General features: G+C 36.4%; 1 protein-coding gene and 1 pseudogene across 12 annotated transcripts in view; one reads left to right on the forward strand and one right to left on the reverse strand.

Moving 5' to 3' along the window:
* Usp9x (ubiquitin specific peptidase 9, X-linked) overlaps positions 1-20,590 on the reverse strand; it is a 138,148-nt gene that overhangs the window by 73,391 nt on the left and 44,167 nt on the right. For 11 of the 12 annotated variants that reach the window (NM_001135923.2, XM_039099861.2, XM_063280116.1 and 8 more), the window contains 5 exons: positions 11,618-11,871; positions 9,078-9,223; positions 6,905-6,984; positions 1,512-1,624; positions 180-398 (listed from right to left, as the gene is read on the reverse strand). In NM_001135923.2, the coding sequence (NP_001129395.1) occupies positions 180-398; positions 1,512-1,624; positions 6,905-6,984; positions 9,078-9,223; positions 11,618-11,713 (654 nt within the window). In that variant the 5' untranslated portion in view covers positions 11,714-11,871. Of the gene's footprint in view, positions 1-179; positions 399-1,511; positions 1,625-6,904; positions 6,985-9,077; positions 9,224-11,617; positions 11,873-20,590 lie in introns of those variants that run through there. The other variant, XM_039099867.1, reaches the window with a different exon arrangement.
* On the forward strand, positions 14,953-15,725 carry Rps19-ps3 (ribosomal protein S19, pseudogene 3; annotated as a pseudogene).

The following is a 20,590-nucleotide window of genomic DNA, read 5'->3' on the forward strand; positions in this document are numbered from 1 at the left end:
CCAAATAGTATTACAAATAAAAAGTATAGCTTTGGTACAAATTAAGAATTCAAGTCATAATGCAGGACTTCTTTCAGAGTATAATTAAACCAGTCTTTTGCCAGTAGACTGAGATTAAAGTTCTGTGGTAGAACAAAATAATCTTAATATTTAGATTTGAAAACAACAAACTAACATACTTTTGGTGATCGAGGGTCTGGAGAACGAGCAAAGAGTTCATCTTCAGGCAACTGAACACTTGAGGACACTGACTCGCAGGGACGTGTACCATTGTAGATATGGAATTTGCAATGAGGATTTAAGGCCATGGCAAGAAGTTCTAGAAGTGGAAACCAGTCTTGGGCTAACTTAGCCACACACAGCTCCACCAGGCGATGAGTATTGTTAATAATACATCTCTGTTATATATGGGAGAAAGGTGATTTAGAATGTGAAAACATTGCAATTTCAAACAGATGTAACACTAATTACCCTTGATATTAAATGAGCTCCTTATTTTTTTATACTGATAGATACTAGTTTATTCACTAGTACTATGACCAAATTAATTTGCTTTTAAAAAGCTACTTGCTTAAAAATGAAATAGGTATTATGAGTAGCAAAATTCTACTCTGATGTCTTCAGACCAGATACAAATTCCCATTTTTCTAAAATTGAAACCATGTATCAGTTATCCCAGATAGAAAAGTATACACTGCCAAGCTCTACATTTCTAAATCTAAGAAATTATGTTAAACCAGATGATGGGACTTTTACCCCATAGTCGTAATTGAAAAAAAAATGGTTCAGACCACAAACCATCATCTGCGTCATGACTATTTTCATACAGAGAAACAGGTTTGTAGCATTTACAGCACCTTCTTAGTCCAAAAACAACTTCTTTGACTGAAAGAAGTGAAATCTGATTTCATCCTACAAATAATGAGTACTGAAGTATTTGTCTTTGTCTCTGCTCAATATTTGGAGATATTAGGGACCTGAGACCACTTTAAGTAGTCTTTACTTAAAAAGAAATCACAACTGTAAATTACATCAAGACTACAGAACTATTTAAACAGTAGCTCAATAATGTAAATACTTAGGAACTTTAAGTGCCCAAATTAAAATATACATGTGAGTTCATTTCTCAATTACTTCTATAACACTGACCTTTCTGGTGCCTCCAGACCTGTGCTATATTTTCCCCTTCTTGGGCCTTTTGTCTTTAATACATAAAATAGCAGCATATTTGATAATTGATAGCATCAAATTTTCAATAAAATGTGGCAACCTGCCTAAGGTTCCAAGGCACTGGAGAACCAGGAAGAAAGATTAAACCAAGTATTTTTAACTCTAAAATCTCATGCTAATTTTAAAGGCTCATGCTGCCTGGAAAGAGATGAACTAATCTGAAATTACTTTGTTACATGTTATCTTCTAATAGGCCGATACACAAACACACACATACTTGTTCTTCCCATCTAGTGGATCACTATATAATCTGCTTTTTAAAAGTCAAATGGAAAACTCACATGAATTTCAAACTTCCAGCCACTCACTGCTTCATCTGTAAGGATTTTTGTGAATGAGATTGTTAGCCCATCTCGGAAAAATCTCTGACATGCTTCACTTTTGACATCAAGGCCTAAGAAAGGGGAGAAAAAATAATTATGCTCAACTATATGATGAAAGACATCAGAAGTAATCAGAAACCCAGATAACAAGCTTGCAGTTCCAGAGCACATCTGGGGAAAAATGCGCACAGTGAAATATTTAAAGGTTTCTGTATGTCAGAAAAGAAACGTAACTCAGAATTACTCTGTAAAGAAAAATTTAAGGATTGAAAGAGCTGAAGGGGTTTGCAACCCCATAAGAACAACAATACCAACCAACCAGAGCTCCCAGGAACTAAACCACTACCCAAAAGACTGTACATGGACAGACCCATGGCTCCAGCTGCATATGTAGCAGAGGATGGCCTTGTTGAGCACCAATGGAAGGAGAAGCCCTTGGTCCTGCCAAGGCTTGATACCCCAGTGTAAGGGAATTTCAGGGCAGGGAAGTGGGATGGGGTGGGTGGTTGGGGAGGGAGAGTGACCTCCTAGAAGGGGGCTAGGGTATTTATGGACAGAAAACCAGGAAAGGGAATAATATTTGAAATATAAATTTAAAAAATTACAAGCTGGAAAAAAAAAAGAAAAATTTCAATGTGTATGTAACAGCCTGAGTTTATATCATGTTGAGTGCAGGTGTTCAAAGAGATGGTATCTTGATTCCCAGGAGCTAGTATTACAGGTAGTTGCAGGCCACCAGTCATGGGTGCTAGGAACTAAACCTGGGTTTCTTCTCCAAGAGGAGCAAGCATCCATAAATTAACTGTTTGGCTATTTCCTCAGCCCTCCCACCCCAAATAAAATTTTAAAATAATTATGCAAAAGTACATTTAATGTGATAATATTAATAACTCAGGACTGGGGATATAGCTTACTGTGAAAGCAGCTACTCTTTTTTTATTTTTTATTTTTTTATTAACTTGAGTATTTCTTATTTACATTTCGAGTGTTATTCCCTTTCCCGGTTTCCAGGCAAACATCCCCCTAATCCCTCCCCCCCCTTCTTTATGGGTGCTCCCCTCCCCCTCCCCCCTTGTCGCCCTCCCCCCAACAATCACGTTCACTGGGGGTTCAGCCTTAGCAGGACCAAGGGCTTCCCCTTCCACTGGTGCTCTTACTAGGATATTCATTGCTACCTATGAGGTCAGAGTCCAGGGTCAGTCCATGTATAGTCTTTAGGTAGTGGCTTAGTCCCTGGAAGCTCTAGTTGCTTGGCATTGTTGTTCATAAGGGATCTCGAGCCCCTTCTAGCTCTTCCAGTTCTTTCTCTGATTCCTTCAACGGGGGTCCTATTCTCAGTTCAGTTGTTTGCTGCTGGCATTCGCCTCTGTGTCTGTATTTGCTGTATTCTGGCTGTGTCTCTCAGGAGAGATCTACATCCGGCTCCTGTTGGCCTGCACTTCTTTGCTTCATCCATCTTGTCTAAATGGGTGGCTGTATATGTATGGGCCACATGTGGGGCAGGCTCTGAATGGGTGTTCCTTCTGTCTCTGTTTTAATCTTTGCCTCTCTATTCCCTGCCAAGGGTATTCTTTTTCCTCATTTAAAGAAGGAGTGAAGCATTCACATTTTGATCATCCTTCTTGAGTTTCATGTGTTCTGTGTATCTAGGGTAATTCAAGCATTTGGGCTAATAGCCACTTATCAATGAGTGCATACCATGTGTGTTTTTCTGTGATTGGGTTACCTCACTCAGGATGATATTTTCCAGTTCCAACCATTTGTCTACGAATTTCATAAAGTCGTTGTTTTTGATAGCTGAGTAATATTCCATTGTGTAGATGTACCACATTTTCTGTATCCATTCCTCTGTTGAAGGGCATCTGGGTTCTTTCCAGCTTCTGGCTATTATAAATAAGGCTACTACAAACATAGTGGAGCATTTGTCTTTGTTATATGTTGGGGCATCTTTTGAGTATATGCCCAAGAGAGGTATAGCTGGATCCTCAGGTAGTTCAATGTCCAATTTTCTGAGGAACCTCCAGACTGATTTCCAGAATGGTTGTACCAGTCTGCAATCCCACCAACAATGGAGGAGTGTTCCTCTTTCTCCACATCCTCGCCAGCATCTGCTGTCACCTGAGTTTTTGATCTTAGCCATTCTCACTGGTGTGAGGTGAAATCTCAGGGTTGTTTTGATTTGCATTTCCCTTATGACTAAAGATGTTGAACATTTCTTTAGGTGTTTCTCAGCCATTTGGCATTCCTCAGCTGTGAATTCTTTGTTTAGTTCTGAACCCCATTTTTTAATAGGGTTATTTGTCTCCCTGCGGTCTAACTTCTTGAGTTCTTTGTATATTTTGGATATAAGGCCTCTATCTGTTGTAGGATTGGTAAAGATCTTTCCCCAATCTGTTGGTTGCTGTTTTGTCCTAACCACAGTGTCCTTTGCCTTACAGAAGCTTTGCAGTTTTATGAGATCCCATTTGTCGATTCTTGATCTTAGAGCATAAGCCATTGGTGTTTTGTTCAGGAAATTTTTTCCAGTACCCATGTGTTCCAGATGCTGCCCTAGTTTTTCTTCTACTAGTTTGAGTGTATCTGGTTTGATGTGGAGGTCCTTGATCACTTGGACTTAAGGAAAGCAGCTACTCTTAACATGTACAAGATCTTAGGTTTGATCATTAATGAAGTAAAAATAAAAACTGAAAATGCTACAAATTATGACACTATATCTTAAACCCAAAATGATGGTCAGTATCATGTGACAGAAACTAAGTGTTTTATAATACCATCTTGTTCTGAAAATAAGCCTTAAATTTTACATTTCATAATTATTTTTTAAATATTAGTTCATAAACTATATACTTAGCACCCATTCATATTTTTACTACTCTCCAAATGACCAAGTACAATGAATTGTTTTGTCTTTTTATTTTCTATACATATCTTTCTTCTTCCAAGCCAAGGACCTATTTTATCTTCCTTTTAAAACTGCATTATTTATGCGTGTTCATGCATGCATGTATGATCTGGGAAGATGGGTGCTATGGAGTACATATGGAAATCAGAGGACAACTGTGTAATTAGTTGGCTTCTTCCACCTATAAGTGGATTCTAGGGATTGAATTCTGATCATCGGGTCATCTCGTCAACCCTACACTTTTATATACTTGCTTATCGCATCTGATTTTTTTTAAAGAAGGACAACAGAGCCAAGTGTCATCAAATACAAAATGTCTTTAACATCTCAATTTGTACAAAAAATATTTGGTTTTAATTGTACAATATGGGTGACATTAAACTGAGCCTTATGTAAAATAAATGAGTGCTAAAAATAAATATGAGCAAGGTATATATGCCACTGAATGCCAATGGAATTAACTGAAATACTGTGTTTTTATTACACAGTTAATGCTTACACTATAACCAGCAATGCTCATTTAAATTATGGAAAATATCAAACATCTGAATAACTTAGAGATTGATAAGGCATAATAAACATTCTTTTCTTTTTTCTTTTTTTCGAAGCTGGGGACCGAACCCAGGGCCTTGCGCTCGCTAGGCAAGCGCTGTACCACTGAGCTAAATCCCCAACCCCATAAACATTCTTTAAACAAAGGAGGAATAACTAATGTGAGATAAAATTCTCCTTGCCAGGGAATGCCACAAACCCAAGCATGGTACTATATAAAAGACGTTGATTTTTGACAATAACTAATATAAATGGCTTATTGTCAGTTATAACACAGCTGTGGTGGTATGTTTTGGTTAACTGTCCTCTAACAGTTTGGTCACCACTCTGTGGTGATATGGAGACTTGCTGAATCCTCTAAGAGGCAGATTCTAGCAATAAAGAACCTGACCGGCTAGACTGATGACTCAGCGGTTAAGGGCACTGACTGTTCTTCCAGAGGTCCTGAGTTCAATTCCCAGCAACCACATGGTGGCTCACAACCATGTGTAATGAGATCTGATGCCTTCTTCTGGTGTGTCTGAAGACCGCCACAGTGTGCTCATATATAATAAATAAATAAATCTTTTTTAAAAAACTGAAAAAAGTAGTGGTTTGTCCTCAACACTGATTTGCTCCCAAAAGACTCTGAATCTTTTTCTTTTGCTTCTTAGATACTAAAAGGTGAGCCTCTTTGCTCTATTCACACTTTGCCTTGGCCCAAATTATGAAATCTTGAAAATTATGAGCCAAAATAAGTATTTTCTGTTTATAAGCTAATTTTATAAGCTGATTATTTGTTATTTTTCACAATAATAAAAAGATAATACAAAATATTTCATAAAATTAAATACTGCTCCTTTTTAATTTCCAGTGCCTTATTAGCCAGGGCAGTATTGGCATACACCTTTATACCAACGTTCAGGTGGCAGAGACAGAACTGGAATTCAGGAACAGCCAAGGCTACTTAGAGAATCCCTGTCTCAAAAAATAAAACAAAACAGTTCTAGTGCCTTAAAAAAATGAACTGACGCCATAGCCCTCTACTAAGAGAATTCTACAGCACCAGAAATAGACAAGAGTAATTTAATGAAATTGTTCAATTTCAACGTTAACATTTTACTTCTGGACAACTGAGTATCAGATTCCTTTTATTGGGTTTTTAGTGTATCTTTTAATCACAGAACAACTTTACAAGTCTTTTTTCTTTTAGAGAAAAAAATTACATGTATAACTTTTTAAAAGGTAGTTTTATTTAAGAAACACATTACTGGGCTAGCCATATGGCTCAGTCTATAAACACATTTGGCTCCCAGGGACCTACAGGGTGGATGGAAAAGAATCAACTCTTACAAGTTCTTGATTGTACATGTATCCCACCCCAAACCACAATGAATACATAAATTGAAAAAAAAAAATCAACAAAATAGTCATCTTCATTCAAAGAATCATAGATTAGGCATCATGTACCTTTGCTTCAGGAAAGCTTAAGTAATTTATAGGTTTACACACGACTCATCTCAAGATCAGAAATCCCTTTGGATACTCACTATCCCCTTCCCACTTCTGCAACTACTTAAACCTGAGTGATATTTGTACTAGGCATCACCTACGGATTATTTAATTGTAAAACCTTTGTGTACATTATGGAATTCCCATAACAGAAATGTTTTAAATCATTGGCTGATTGCAAATCTAAACAATGGGCTTACTCTTTATAGACATATGAATAATACATATACATTTTATATCTACCACTCTTGAGCTTGCATTCTTTTAAAAAGGACAATCCTCTATTTGTAAGCTTAATATATACTTACTTAAACACTTTGTTTTAACAGGAAAATGAAGTTTTCAAGAATACAGTGAAAATCTATTTAGCAGCATGCATTTAGAAAAGCATTACACCAAGACATACCTTTCTTACTAAGATCAATAGCAGCTTCTAAAAGCACTTCTAATTCCCCTTTCGGCAAAACTGGAACGACCCAGCGAGGCCTAGGAATTTATAAAATAAAGAGGCTTACTGGTTATGCACTAAATGAAAGAGATACTACAGTCAGTTACTAAATACAATTATTTATCTCACTATGAAAATATTAAATATTAACTAAAATAGCATTAGATATGAAAACATTGGTGCTGGCTAGAGTTTTTTACAATTATCATTTGTTGTCTCTACAAGCAGAATTTTAAATAGTAATATAAACTACTACAATAAAATATCATTTAGGTACCACAGAGGCCTGTTATGAAAACTTCACAGGAAAGAGCTTTCAGGATTCAGATTTTAAAAAGTCTTGAACTTCCTCACAAACAAAAACTGCTGGAGGCCAAAACTGATTTATGCTTGATAATCTGTCAACTTTTTCTAACGACCAATTAGAAATAAATAACTACCCATTGTTTATTTATAAACATTCTTTGTCTTTTTTTTCCATCAAGAATTGTTTTTATGCAGCCTGGTATCTAATCTGCATATTTTACCAATCACCAGGCAAATCTGAAATGTAACAATGCAACTGTTATGTCATCTGAGAACAATCAAGGGTTGTTATAAATATATACTTTCAATAGTTCATTGCATGTGATTAATATACATATGCTGCTACTAGAAGCATATATGTTCTCTTAAATGTTACTTTGAAAATGAGTCAATTGGAAGAATATTTCAAACAAGTTACAAAATTATAGTAAAATTTTTATGTGTAGAAAAATCAGTAATACATAACAAACAGAAATATATGAAAATGTACTCCCAATTATTAAAAAATTTTGGTTGGAATACATGAAAACAGGGGAATAAAGCTGGGGGGTTATGAGGGAGGGGTCAGAGAGAGAAGCGATCTATTTACTGTATATAACACAACATAGTTCGATACTTAGCAATGCACACTTATTACTAAGAAAATCAGACATTTGTTTGCGTGCTTTTTCCAGACCAAGCCTCACTATGTGGCTCTGGCTGTCCTAGAATTCACTATGTAAACCAGGCTGGCCTTGAACTCAGAAATCTGCCTACTCCTACCGATTGTTGAGATTAATGATGTGGGACCCTATAACCAACTCAGTTTTATTTTAATGCAAAGGCTTTTTATTTCCCTGTGCATGTACTGGTTTTGACTTTAAAGTAAAAATATACCAAAAAGTAAAGCAAAGTACCTATAAGAAAGTGTATTTTCGGGGGTTGGGGATTTAGCTCAGTGGTAGAGTGCTTGCCTAGCAAACACAAGGCCCTGGGTTCGGTCCCCAGCTCCGAAAAAAAAAAAAAAGAACAAAAAAAAAAAAAAAAAAGAAAGTGTATTTTCATTATTCTTTTAAAAATATTCTCATTTTTAATTAATTTATATGTATGATGCCATGTAGGTACCAGGAATTAAACCCAGGTCCTCTGGAAAAGCAGCAAGCACTCTTTTTTTTTCTTTCTTTCTTTTTTTCGGAGCTGGGGACCAAACGCAGGGCCTTGTGCTTGCTAGGCAAGCGCTCTACCACTGAGCTAAATCCCCAACCAGCAGCAAGCACTCTTAATGGCTGAGCCATCACTCCAGTGTCCAGTTTTTGAGTGGCCCTTTTGTTGAACTCACACTGCCCACTGAGGACAATGCTCAGATGGAGTTTTTTTGTTTGTTTGTTTTTTTGGTTTTTTTTTTTTTTTGGATATGTTCTTCTTGGTTCTTTACAAACTTTTCTTACTCTACAGAACATCATGAAGGGCAGGCTAAGAAACTCCTTATAACTTGGATTTGCTTCAGAGCCACCCTACATTATTAAAGTCAGTCAAGACCATGCCAATTGTAAAGAAGCTTCATCGACTCTTAAAAAGGCAAACTATATATATATATATATATATATATATATATATATATATATACATATATATATATATATAAAGTTACTAATGTTCTTTCTCCTTTTCATTAGACCCATAAAGAACCATGGGTTGAAAAGTACTTGGCAGTGACTATGATGGGAAAATCAAGGCAACAGGTTCCTCTTCATTGTCTTTGTGTTACCCACCACACATAATGCTATAAAAAAACCAACCTTGCTTTTCTTATATATTACATAAATTAGAAACAAAACCAACTGACCTGTTGATCATATCATCTAACTTTGCCAGGTCAGTGTGTGGAAATGCAGGTTCCTCATCTTCAATCTGGGGAGGAGCATCACCTTGGCCTTGCTCATCAGGAGGAGTTGCAGGGGAATTTTCATTGGATGAATCAGGCGATGAAGTCTTGATTAAAATATAACATTACAGATATAAGTTTCTATTAACACACACACAAACACTAATATATTAGCATTATTTTAAAAGAATATTAGTAACAAAATTCTACAAGGATATCATTGAAAGCTTATGACTTAATATGTTCTCCTTTCAAAGTTTATGCTGAACTTCCAAGACAGACTAGCAACCTGTTGGTAAACTTTCACACTTAAAATGGAGAACACCTCAGTTACCAAACAGCTAAGTTGCCAGGCAAAGAATTCAAGAGCTAGAAACCCCACACAAAAGCTATCTGAAGCATGTAACTTTAGAAGCCTGTTTTAAACAACCAATAAAACACTGTCCCGTGTATTCCCATTCTTACAGAAAACACTGACAAAAATAACTGTAAACATCTATATAACACCACACCAACAAATAAAACACCAGTGATGACATTTTAATTAACCCCTTGTGATCTTTTTATGAGCTAAATAAAAACTGGCCATGTATGCATAAATTTAATAAAACTGGAACTATATTTGTCCTTTATCATTCAATATCTAAGTATTCAAATTCTTCAGCATTACATAAATTAAAAATAACATGAATAAATGGCAAGTATAAATCTTCTTGCAAAAAACATTTTTTTCTTTAGGATACTAGAAATATAACTACAACAGTATAGATAATTACTTTTAAAGCTATTGGCACAGGTTGCCAAATTTTAATCCAGATCCTTCTCAGATACCACATCTGAGGAATATTCATGCCACTTGTTAGTGATTTTTATGACTTAAAATTTCTTCTATATGTACAGATTTTAAAGTTAAAATTTTGATTAAGAAATTCCCTTTATGGGCTGTAACAAGATGGCTTAATGAGTAAGGAAGACACTTGCTGCTGAGTCTGATACCTTGAATTAAATACCCAGAACGCATACAGTGCAGAGAACTGACTCGCTTGAGTTGTTATTTCTATTTTCCTTTTAAGTAAATATATGCAAAGCTTATGAGAAACTGAGTGCTGGGCTGGAGGGATTACTCAGAAGTTAAGAGAGTGTACTGCTGTTCCAGAGGAACAGAGTTAAATTCCTGGGACCTGGACAAGGCAGTTCACAATCACCTTTCATACCAGCTCCAGGGAGATCTTACACCAACCTCTCTGTACCGCAACCTGCACTTATGTGCACATACCCATACCCAGATATACACACACATATATTTAAAAATAATGAGAAGGAAAACCAAACTAAAAAATTAAGCCCTAACTAACTTGGGCTCTGATTAAAGCTTTGGTTGTTCCTTTGTGATCCAACAGTATCAGATTTTATGAAGTACTTAAAACACATTAAAGAATAACAATAAGAAAGAATGAGAAATTCTAAGGTAAACAGAGTGATTCTAAAAGCAAGAGTATAATTTGCTTTTTTTCTTTTGTTTTAAAATTACCAGCCATCTTAATACATTGTGCATATATAATACCCAACAGACATATAATATTAATGTCACAAACCTAAAACTTCTAAAAAGATCAAGTAGATTTTAAAATAAAAGTTAACATATGCTTTTAATCTCAGCATATGGGAGACAGAGACATGAGATCTGAGATTGAGGCCAGTCTGGTTTACATAAAGGGTTCCAGGCCAGCCAAAGCTGCATAGTGAGAGAACAAATCTCAAAATGAGTGTAATGTTAACAACTAGGATATTTTTTCACTGAACCATAAACATTGCACAAGCGGTTAGAGTCCATGTACAATGCAGGTTAGCAGAAAAGACACGAGAAAGATGAACTACTAGCTCCTGGTTTAAAAATAAGCCATCATTAGTATCCAACAGCCCGTTGACTATGCTTAAAGAAACTTGAATACCGGCCTTCAAATTTATGATCCCAACTTCTATGACCATTTTATGTCTTAAATGAGAATTGTAAGAGAAAATGAATTAACAAAGTTGCCACATTTGAGTGAGGGTATCTGGCTTGCTCATTTCTCTCAACTGGGAAAGGAAGGGAAGTCAGAGGGGGAAAAAGTCAGATGAGAGTAATGATAGAATAGATAACCTGTAATGGCGGAATAGTAAATAAATAAATCCTAATGATTTTATGTATATGGCACACAAAATGGAATTATAATTTACTTGGTCCCATAGGCTACACTAAATCATGCAATGGTTTCTCCCAGAATTGACACCAAGCTTAATTTGTTCATTTTATTGAATACTGATAATCTAAGTCATCTGAAAAAAAAATGTTGCTTTCAGCACCTATGGTTTTTGGCTACTGAAAACTTGTATTTACTTTTTTAAAAACATTCCTTTTATGGTTACTTGACAATTCTTTCTAGCACATTTCCTTCTTTAGCACTCAAGAGTTTAGGAGACATAGCAATGTGACTTTAACTAGATCTTTAATTTCTTACCTGATTCTGTTGGAGGGGGGGCTGAGACTGTCCATCAGGAGCTTGGCCCTGGTTGTCATTCCCTCCAACTGGAGAGCCACGAGTCGTGGCTGTCATACTCGACACAGGGCAGATCTTTGCAATTTTGTCTGCTTATGTAGTTGTCTTAAGAAAAGAAATTATAGTCCACTTATAGAAGACGAAGTACCAGCATTTGTCAGTCTTAAAAGGTTCCAATTCAAGAATAAAACATCTTGCAGAGACCATTGCATAACCTACAAGTAAAAGAGAAAAGAGAATATTTTATTTTAGATATAATGAACATGATATCACCAGTGAATCGAGTCAAGAGAGCATGGCTATATAAATGACAGGTAAATAAATAAATGACAGGTACTACGTTCAACTTAAACTAATAATGGTAGTACGGCAGTCATTATACCACAAAACCCATACAAGTTTAGCTATATCAAGTAATTTCAATTTTCCTCTGGAACTTCAAAGGCAAGTGTATCAAGAAGTTAGTTGCCGCTGGGATTTAGCTCAGTGGTAGAGCGCTTACCTAGGAAGCCCAAGGCAAGACCAACCAGCGCAAGGCCCTGGGTTCGGTCCCCAGCTCCGGAAAAAAAGAACCAAAAAAAAAAAAAAAAAAAAAAAGAAAGCTGAAAGAAGTTAGTTGCCACTTGTTAAATCGTGGAATGGGGCAAACTGACCTTAACTGGCTAATGCCTTAAGTATATTGCAAAAGCATGCATACTCAGGACATAAAGCACAAACTGACTTGTCAATTTTAAGACACACTACTCATCTAACAAAGACAACAAGTTCTCCAACACACACGACAGACACACACCTAAAACAGAAAACAAGCATCAACACCTAGACTTTGAATTTTAGATTCCATAATTGTAAGAAATCTACACTTATTATTTATATCCCATCCTTATTCCCAAACCAAAGACCTCAAACCTCATCACACCTTTTGAAGGGAATTTTTCTTTGTAAAGAGTAAACTGTAACCCACTACTCCAGTACAACTGAATTCATCAAGTAATTGTAGCATTCTACTTTTGATAAGGTTTTCATTACAAGCACTCCTGAAGCCCTCTCAAGGCAACAGGTCCCAATCACTTAGTAGCAAGCATTCTTTATAATCTAACAAAAGTGCACAGAATACAAAGCAAACTTTAATTCCAATTATTATACCACTGAGTTTCCTTTTGGTCTTCAAGAGTAAAAGTAAAAGTACCCCTGGTCTTTTTCAAGAGGTACTTTTTTTAATAGTGCTGATGTCCAGATTCCTCATTAGGTACAATCAGGCCTATATAAAGAACAAACCAACCAACTTCCTGTGAATGAGTCTAATGTGCTACTAGACTGAGAAACTGGGTTGTTATCTGTATTTAGGTCTAATTTTTACCACTCTCACGTTCCCCAGCCCAGAACAGCCCATGTACTCTAAAATTGAAATTTAACCTAAGCCAGTCAAGGTTCTTACTCACTGGCTCGTAGAGAGACTGCTAGAAGCATTTTGCAAAATTTCTACTCATAACCTGGCTTAAGCCATTCAAGTTCATCATGGCATATAAAACATATTTGGAGCTCTTATACTACAGATAAAACATGCAGATAAAACACCCAGGCACATAATTTTTAAAATTAAAAAGTATTATTATTAAAATAATTAAAACCTTTTTTAATTAAAAAAAAAATAAGGTACAAAGTGAGAAAGATAAGTCAATATCAACCTCCAGCATCCACATACAAAAATTTATAAAAATTATTATTCAACGAGGAGATGAAAGGTCATGCTGCAAAGTTGGAAAGACAGCACATTTTTTAATTTTTTAGGTATATTTATTTTGTGTGTATGAGTGTTCTACTTGCATGTATACCTCGTGCCAAAGGGGACATCAGATCCCACTATAGATTGTTGTGAGCTACCTACCATGTGGTTGCTGGGAATTGAACTCAGGACCTCTGGATGAGCAGACCTTAAATGCTCTTAACCTCTAAGCCATCTCTCCAGCCCAAGACAGTACATTTATAATTTAACAGTTTAGTCCATAGTCAAGAATGCAAATATCTCTATGCAATTTTATTTAAAATTTTTTAAAGTTTTCTGGTGGTGGTAGTACATGCCTTTAATCCCAGAACTCAGGAGGCAGAGGCAGGCAGATCTCTTGAGCTTGAGACCAGCCTTGACTACAGAGTAAGTTACAGGACAGTCAGGGCTGCACAGAGAAACCCTGCTCAAAGAAATAAAAAAAAATGGGGCTGGAGAGATGGCTCAGCGGTTAAGAGCACACAACTGCTCTTCCAGAGGTCCTGAGTTCAATTCCCAGCAACCACATGGTGGCTCACAACCATCTGTAAAGAGATCCAATGCCCTCTTCTAGTGTATCTGAAGACAGCTACAGTGTACTTATATATAATAAAATGAATAAATCTTTAAAAAAAAGAAATAAAAAAATTACATTTTAATTTTCTTGGGTGGAGGTATGAGATGCTAAGGTACACAAACAAAGCTCAGGTAGCAATTTGCTAAGACTCATGTAGGTCATGGAGACTGAACTTCGGTTGTCAGGTTTGATGGCAGGGACCTTTATCTGATGAATTATCTCACTGGTCCCTCTAAGCAATTTTTGAATTTAATCTTTCTTCAAGAATAAAATATTTCATTGTCCTAGCCCCCAATACTCCTCCCATAATTATCAGTATATGAAGTCATCATTCTGAATTCTTATTGGTTCCCAACATTAAGAACAAGGTTCTAAGTGTGATGCCAGTTCTAGACAACTTCACAACCAATCAATTCAGAAACTGAAAATGAAGATGTTCAAGTTATTCCCATGTCAACCTTATGTTCATAATCTATTCTCAATACTACTTAAAATTCTCTTCATATATTTTGTAACTAAGTCACTATATCTATCTAGGAGTAGTTTCTAAGGATAACTTCCTAGAAGTCACTGCAACAGACCTGCACCCTGCATTTGAAATTCCTTATAGCAACTGAAATGTGTTCACTTAGAAATGCTTGATAATTAACTAAATACTCTTATTCAGACCTCCTGGAATCCATATTAAGGTTTGTCAAGTCCTATATACACGATTACAGTACTGGAAACTTCAGTGAATGTTAGCATCCTTTCTATGCATTATTTTCAAAACCAACATTTTAGTGATTATTGTCAAACTGAAGAATTTTAAATTAAAAATGACTTTTAAGAATGGTGACATCAGAAGCTCTGTGGGCAGTTTCCTCAGTAAAACATCACCAGCAGGTAAAAAAAAAAAACTAATCAAACAAACAAACAAAAAACAAAACAACCCCTTTCCCCTGGCTCGCAGCGCGATGCCTGGAGTTACTGTAAAAGACATTAACCAGCAGGAGTTCGTCAGAGCTCTGGCAGCCTTCCTCAAAAAGTCTGGGAAGCTGAAAGTCCCCGAATGGGTGGACACAGTCAAGCTGGCCAAACATAAAGAGCTTGCCCCATATGATGAGAACTGGTTCTACACATGAGCTGCTTCCACAGCACGGCATCTGTACCTCCGTGGTGGTGCAGGGGTTGGTTCCATGACCAAGATCTATGGAGGCAGAGAAACGGTGTCAGGCCCAGCCACTTCAGCAGAGGCTGGCTCTAAGAGTGTGGCCCGCTGGGTCCTCCTAGCCCTGGAGGGGCTGAAAATGGTGGAAAAGGACCAAGATGGGGGCCGCAAGCTAACACCTCAGGGACAGAGAGATCTGGACAGGATCGCTGGACAGGTGGCAGCTGCTAACAAGAAGCATTAGAACAAAGCATGCTGGGTTAATAAATTGCCTCATTCATAAAAACAAACAAACAAACAAAAACAAAACAAAACTAAGTCTCTTGAAATTGTCCTAAGGCATATAACAAAAATTTTGATCACAACAAACTATATCAGTAAGGACAGAACCTGGCATTTAAATCACCATGGTTTCATTCCAGAGAAGCATATTGAAGAACATTGGGCTCTCCCCTCCAAGCTAATGCTATCTTCCTGGGAGAAAAAAGCAGCTAGATTTCTCATCACATCCAGCAAGAGGCTCTATTGCAGGAAGACTGACTGGACTCTTTTGTTCCATCTAGGCCCTACCTAAGGGGCAAAATTCTACTCCAAGGGCACAAGCCAAGAATACTACAGTCCTAATGGCTCTCATCCTGTCTCATCCATAGGTTCAAGATCCCAAGGCAGGAGATAGGCTAAAAGTCACAGAGTAGATGCTGCCTCCACACAGATGTCTGCTAAGGAAGTAGGGGCTTTAACTATAAGAGAATCCAGCTATAGCCTGCTTCTTCAGTTCTGAAGAGGGATAAAGGTTCTACCAGGGAGGAAGAAAATATAAACAAAAATTAAATTTCTTTCATAGTAAACTGGCTTTATTTCAATTAAGATTCTGGTAACTCCATAAATGCCAATAAAAACCACCCAGCGAGGGGCTGGGGATTTAGCTCAGTGGTAGAGCGCTTACCTAGGAAGCTCAAGGCCCTGGGTTCGGTCCCCAGCTCCAAAAAAAAAAAAAAAAAAAAAAAAAAAAAAAGAACCAAAAACCACCCAGCGAGCAGTTTATCAAAGACAACCAGAGAATGGAGCTGCAACCAACCATCCTGAGTCAAAAACAAAGCCCCAAGAACCAGCACAAAGGATTATCCCTGGAAAATGAGAATTTAATTGGATCAGGGATCAGACTGGGGAATTTTATAACCTAAAGCATCACGTAAAACAATAGAGCAACCAGTAGGTAATTAGTAAAAGCTAATATCTGGGTGGAAGAGTGGGCAGGCAAAGACACACACACTGCTTGTTGAAACACTCAACAGAGAGACCACAGAGATTCTAAAAATGACAGGAAGATTTATTAAAATTGTTCCCCTAGTTATTACATAAATAAACCAAACAAAAAAACAAAGCTCTGGATGTGGCAAGGTAAGTAAAAAATCATATACTACATTATATGAAGTGTCCATTTTTACATTAGAAATCAAAATACATGAAAACAGGGGACTGGAGAGATGGCTCAGCGGTTAAGAGCACCTGACTACTCTTCCAGAGGTCCTGAGTTCAATTCCCAGCAACCACATGGTGGCTCACAACCATCTGTAAAGAGATCCGATGACCTCTTCTGGTGTATCTGAAGGCAGCTACAGTGTACTTATATATAATAAATGAATAAATCTTTAAAAAAAATACATGAAAACAGGAATGTGTCATCCACCTACAGGGACAAAAAACCTTCAAAGAGTCCAGATGTCCAACTTAGCAAGACTTCAAAACAGCTCTTGCATGTATGCTCAAAAAATTAAAGGAAAGCAGGATACTAGGAAAGGAAAATGTGATTATATCCTTTGAGGGTGTACTATTAAAAAATATACAAAAAGGACATTGAAAAACAAAATCCAAGAGCCAAGTCAAAGGTCTGGACTTGAAAAGTATAAGGGGGGGGGGGGGGGTTGGGGATTTAGCTCAGTGGTAGAGCGCTTGCCTAGCAAGCGCAAGGCCCTGGGTTCCGTCCCCAGCTCCGAAAAAAGGAAAAGAAAAAAAAAAAAGAAAAGTATAAGGGAAATTAAAAATTTACTACAATCAGCAAATTTGCAGATTGTTACATAGCAGTCTGAAAAACAAAACAAAAAAAAAAACAACAGATTATCAGAGCAATAATATATCACTCATCAACATAGAGTAATGAATAAGAAAAGATCTGTGATGAAATTATGGTCAAAATCTCACCCCAAATTTAATGAAAGAACATCAAAGTTTCAATAAATTCCAAGTGGAATACATGTAAAGATCTGGACCAAGAAATTACTATAATCAAACTGACACCTTGAAACAGAAAATTTTGGTGTGAAAATATTTTGTTTATTCTTCACTGATTTAAAGCATAAAAAGCAAATTTCAGTAGCCATTTGGCAATGGATTTTCCTAATAGCACAAGCAACAAAATGAACAGACAAACTAGACTTAACCAAAATCACAAACTTTGAAGGCTTGGGTTGTAGCACAATGGGAGAATGTAAGCACTGTATGTGAATGCTCAATCTCTAGTACCCAAAATAATAATTAAAGGGCCAGCCACATTCCTGAGCTTTAATGAAGATCGGGGGAGAGTGATAATAAAGATGGGGAGAAATTAGAACCATTGTGTGCTGCTTTTAAAGAAAGGTAATTTACCAAGTGAACCATTGTGTGCTGCTTTTAAAGAAAGGTAATTTACCAAGTGTGGTGGCACATACCTTTAATCCTAGCACTCTGGAGGCAGACGCAGATAGATCTCTCAGCTTGAGACTAGCTCACTCTACAAAGTTCCAGGCTAGCAAACGCCAGCTTGTATACTGTCTTAAAAAAAGATTTTTATAAGCCATGGCATGCATGAAAATTTGAGTGTATTATTTTATGAAATAAAATATGAAATAAGCCACTAAGAAAAAGATACAAATGCTATATTTATGAGATAGTCATCAAATTCATAAAGCAGAATTGTGGCTGTTGCCAGCCTTCCTCAATCATACTATTTTGTAGCCATAAGTTTATTGTCCCACATTCTTCTTGGCTTTGTCTAGCCACATGCTCTGCCTTTAGAATTTTTTTCTTGCAGTTCTACCTGATTTTTATATGTACTTTAATCTTGTATCCTAACTCAGGAACTTCGACCCTTCCATATACCCCTTCCCTTTTGTTACCTTTAAAGGGTCTTATACTTTGTCAGGAATTGAGGACCTTTTCAAATGTGCTATTTATGTATGTATTAAGTTTTGTTACTGTTTTTTGGTTTTTTGAGACAATTTTTTTTTCTCTGTAGCCCTGGCACTCTCTGGAACTAGCTTTGCAGACCAGGCTGGCCTTAAACTCATAAATCCACATGCCTCTGCCTCTCAAGTGTTAGGACTAAAGGTGTATGCCACTACAACTATTAGAATTTTTAACTGTTACTAATTACAAAGTAAGATAGCTTTCAGTTAACCAAACTGTTCTTAATTTCACTGTTTCTCATGAATCTCATTTTTCCAAGGCTGATTTTGCAGAACATAGGGGTTTTTTTTTCTTTTTCCAGCAATGCATAGTACAATATAACAGGACCACACATTCCAAGTATCCTCTTACTCTCTCCAGGTGGCTAAACACCTCCAGAGATTATTAGAAAACTTTAACGAGAGGATGTACAAGGGCCAGGAACATACAGAAGGGACCCAGTAAAAATATTTTTCAAAATGCTGATTAGATTATTACTCACTCTTGACAATTCTTATTTTTGAACCTTTGTTCAAAGGCTCTTAATTAGAATAGGATTTCTAGGCTGATGATGGAGGATAGAGGGAGGGAATCTCCAAATTATATACATTGTCAAGATTTTCCGCTTTTGATATACATTGTCACAATTGCTATGGATAACTGGTGAAATACACAATTTCAACATTTTTATATAACATAGCTGTATATTATGTGCATTAGCCCAAAACTCTATTACAGTTGACAGTTACATTGTCCTTTGTGAATACTGAATTTTTGAGTAAAAAAGTTACCTTCTACAATATTAATTCATAGCATCATAATATTCCTATCAGAGAGTTTGTTCTGGCTCTAAAAAAATTTTGATAGCAGGGAAATTAAGCCAGTAACAAGATGACATCAAAATTATGCAGTTGAACACAACTTGCTAATTATCTGTTGAATGAAAGAAAATATAAACAAACCACCCTTTGAGGTACAATTGTATCTTTCCCATTTAATAGAGAAATGACTTAGTAATAAGTATCTAATTGTGGTTCTAATTCATTTGATTACACCTGCTAGGTTTCTATCAATACTAAGCTGGCTTAAGTTGGCTACAGTTAAGTTCTGGGTCTACATTTAGAGAATCTTTTAATTACTTCCTAAATATAAATATTGCTTAGGGAATCTGGGCGTGGTAACACACCCCTTTAATTAAAACACTCAGGAGGCAGAGGTAGTTTGCTAAGTTCGGGACCAGTTGGGGCTACAAAACAAGTTCCAGAACAGCCAGGACTACATAGAGAAACCTTTGTGGGGGGTGGGGGGACAAAATTAAAAATCAAATGTTGGGTTGGGGATTTAGCTCAGTGGTAGAGCGCTTGCCTAGCAAGCGCAAGGTCCTGGGTTTGGTCCCCAGCTCCGAAAAAAAAAAAAAAAAAGAAAAACAAATTTATAAAAAAAAAATCAAATGTTACTTAAATATATAAACAAAATTAAAAATCAAACTTATTTGTAGTTATATAAAACCAAGCAATATATATGCATATGTATATATTAACTAAGTCCAAACAAACCCATGAATATAACACATGCAGATTTAGAAGTAGTTGTGACAGCTAGGTTTGAATTCTTCAGCCTAGCATGGGTATACCAAAACTGTCATATGCCATGTGGAAGACAGTTTTCTTACTTCTACTTCAATTACTATATCACTCTGTACACATGTTATGCTATGATATCATTTGCTCCTGGCACTAACTAATATATACCATTCATGTGTAAAATTTGCCTGCTAGTCTCATTATCCCAGAAATCAACAGATGAAAAGATTTATGTTTTAAAAGGTAAACTGAAGAGGTAAAACTTTAAAAGGTAAACTTTAAAAGGTTTCCTGAAAAACACACCAACAAAATCTACAGAAAGCTACAACTTTCAGGGAGGGATGGCTCAAAGAAAAATTAGGATTTGGAAATAACCAGCCAAAATGAAGGTGAGTCTACATCTATCCTTTCCCTAGACACGTTAACATTGCAACGCTCACCATACAAAGTTTTTTTTCCTATCATCAAAATGCTATTTTAGCTTGTCATTGGTTTATTAATTACAGTTCTGCTTCCTGAAACATAATATAAAGTTAAATTCACTACTATCTACCTTATCATCTTTCCAAAAGAAAAAAACCAGACTTATTGTATATACAGTTCAGGGTATATTTACAACAGAAAGATATACTTTTACCTAAAATTTATTAAATCC

This window comes from Rattus norvegicus, chromosome X (assembly GCF_036323735.1).
Source record: "Rattus norvegicus strain BN/NHsdMcwi chromosome X, GRCr8, whole genome shotgun sequence".
Taxonomy (NCBI): domain Eukaryota; kingdom Metazoa; phylum Chordata; class Mammalia; order Rodentia; family Muridae; genus Rattus; species Rattus norvegicus.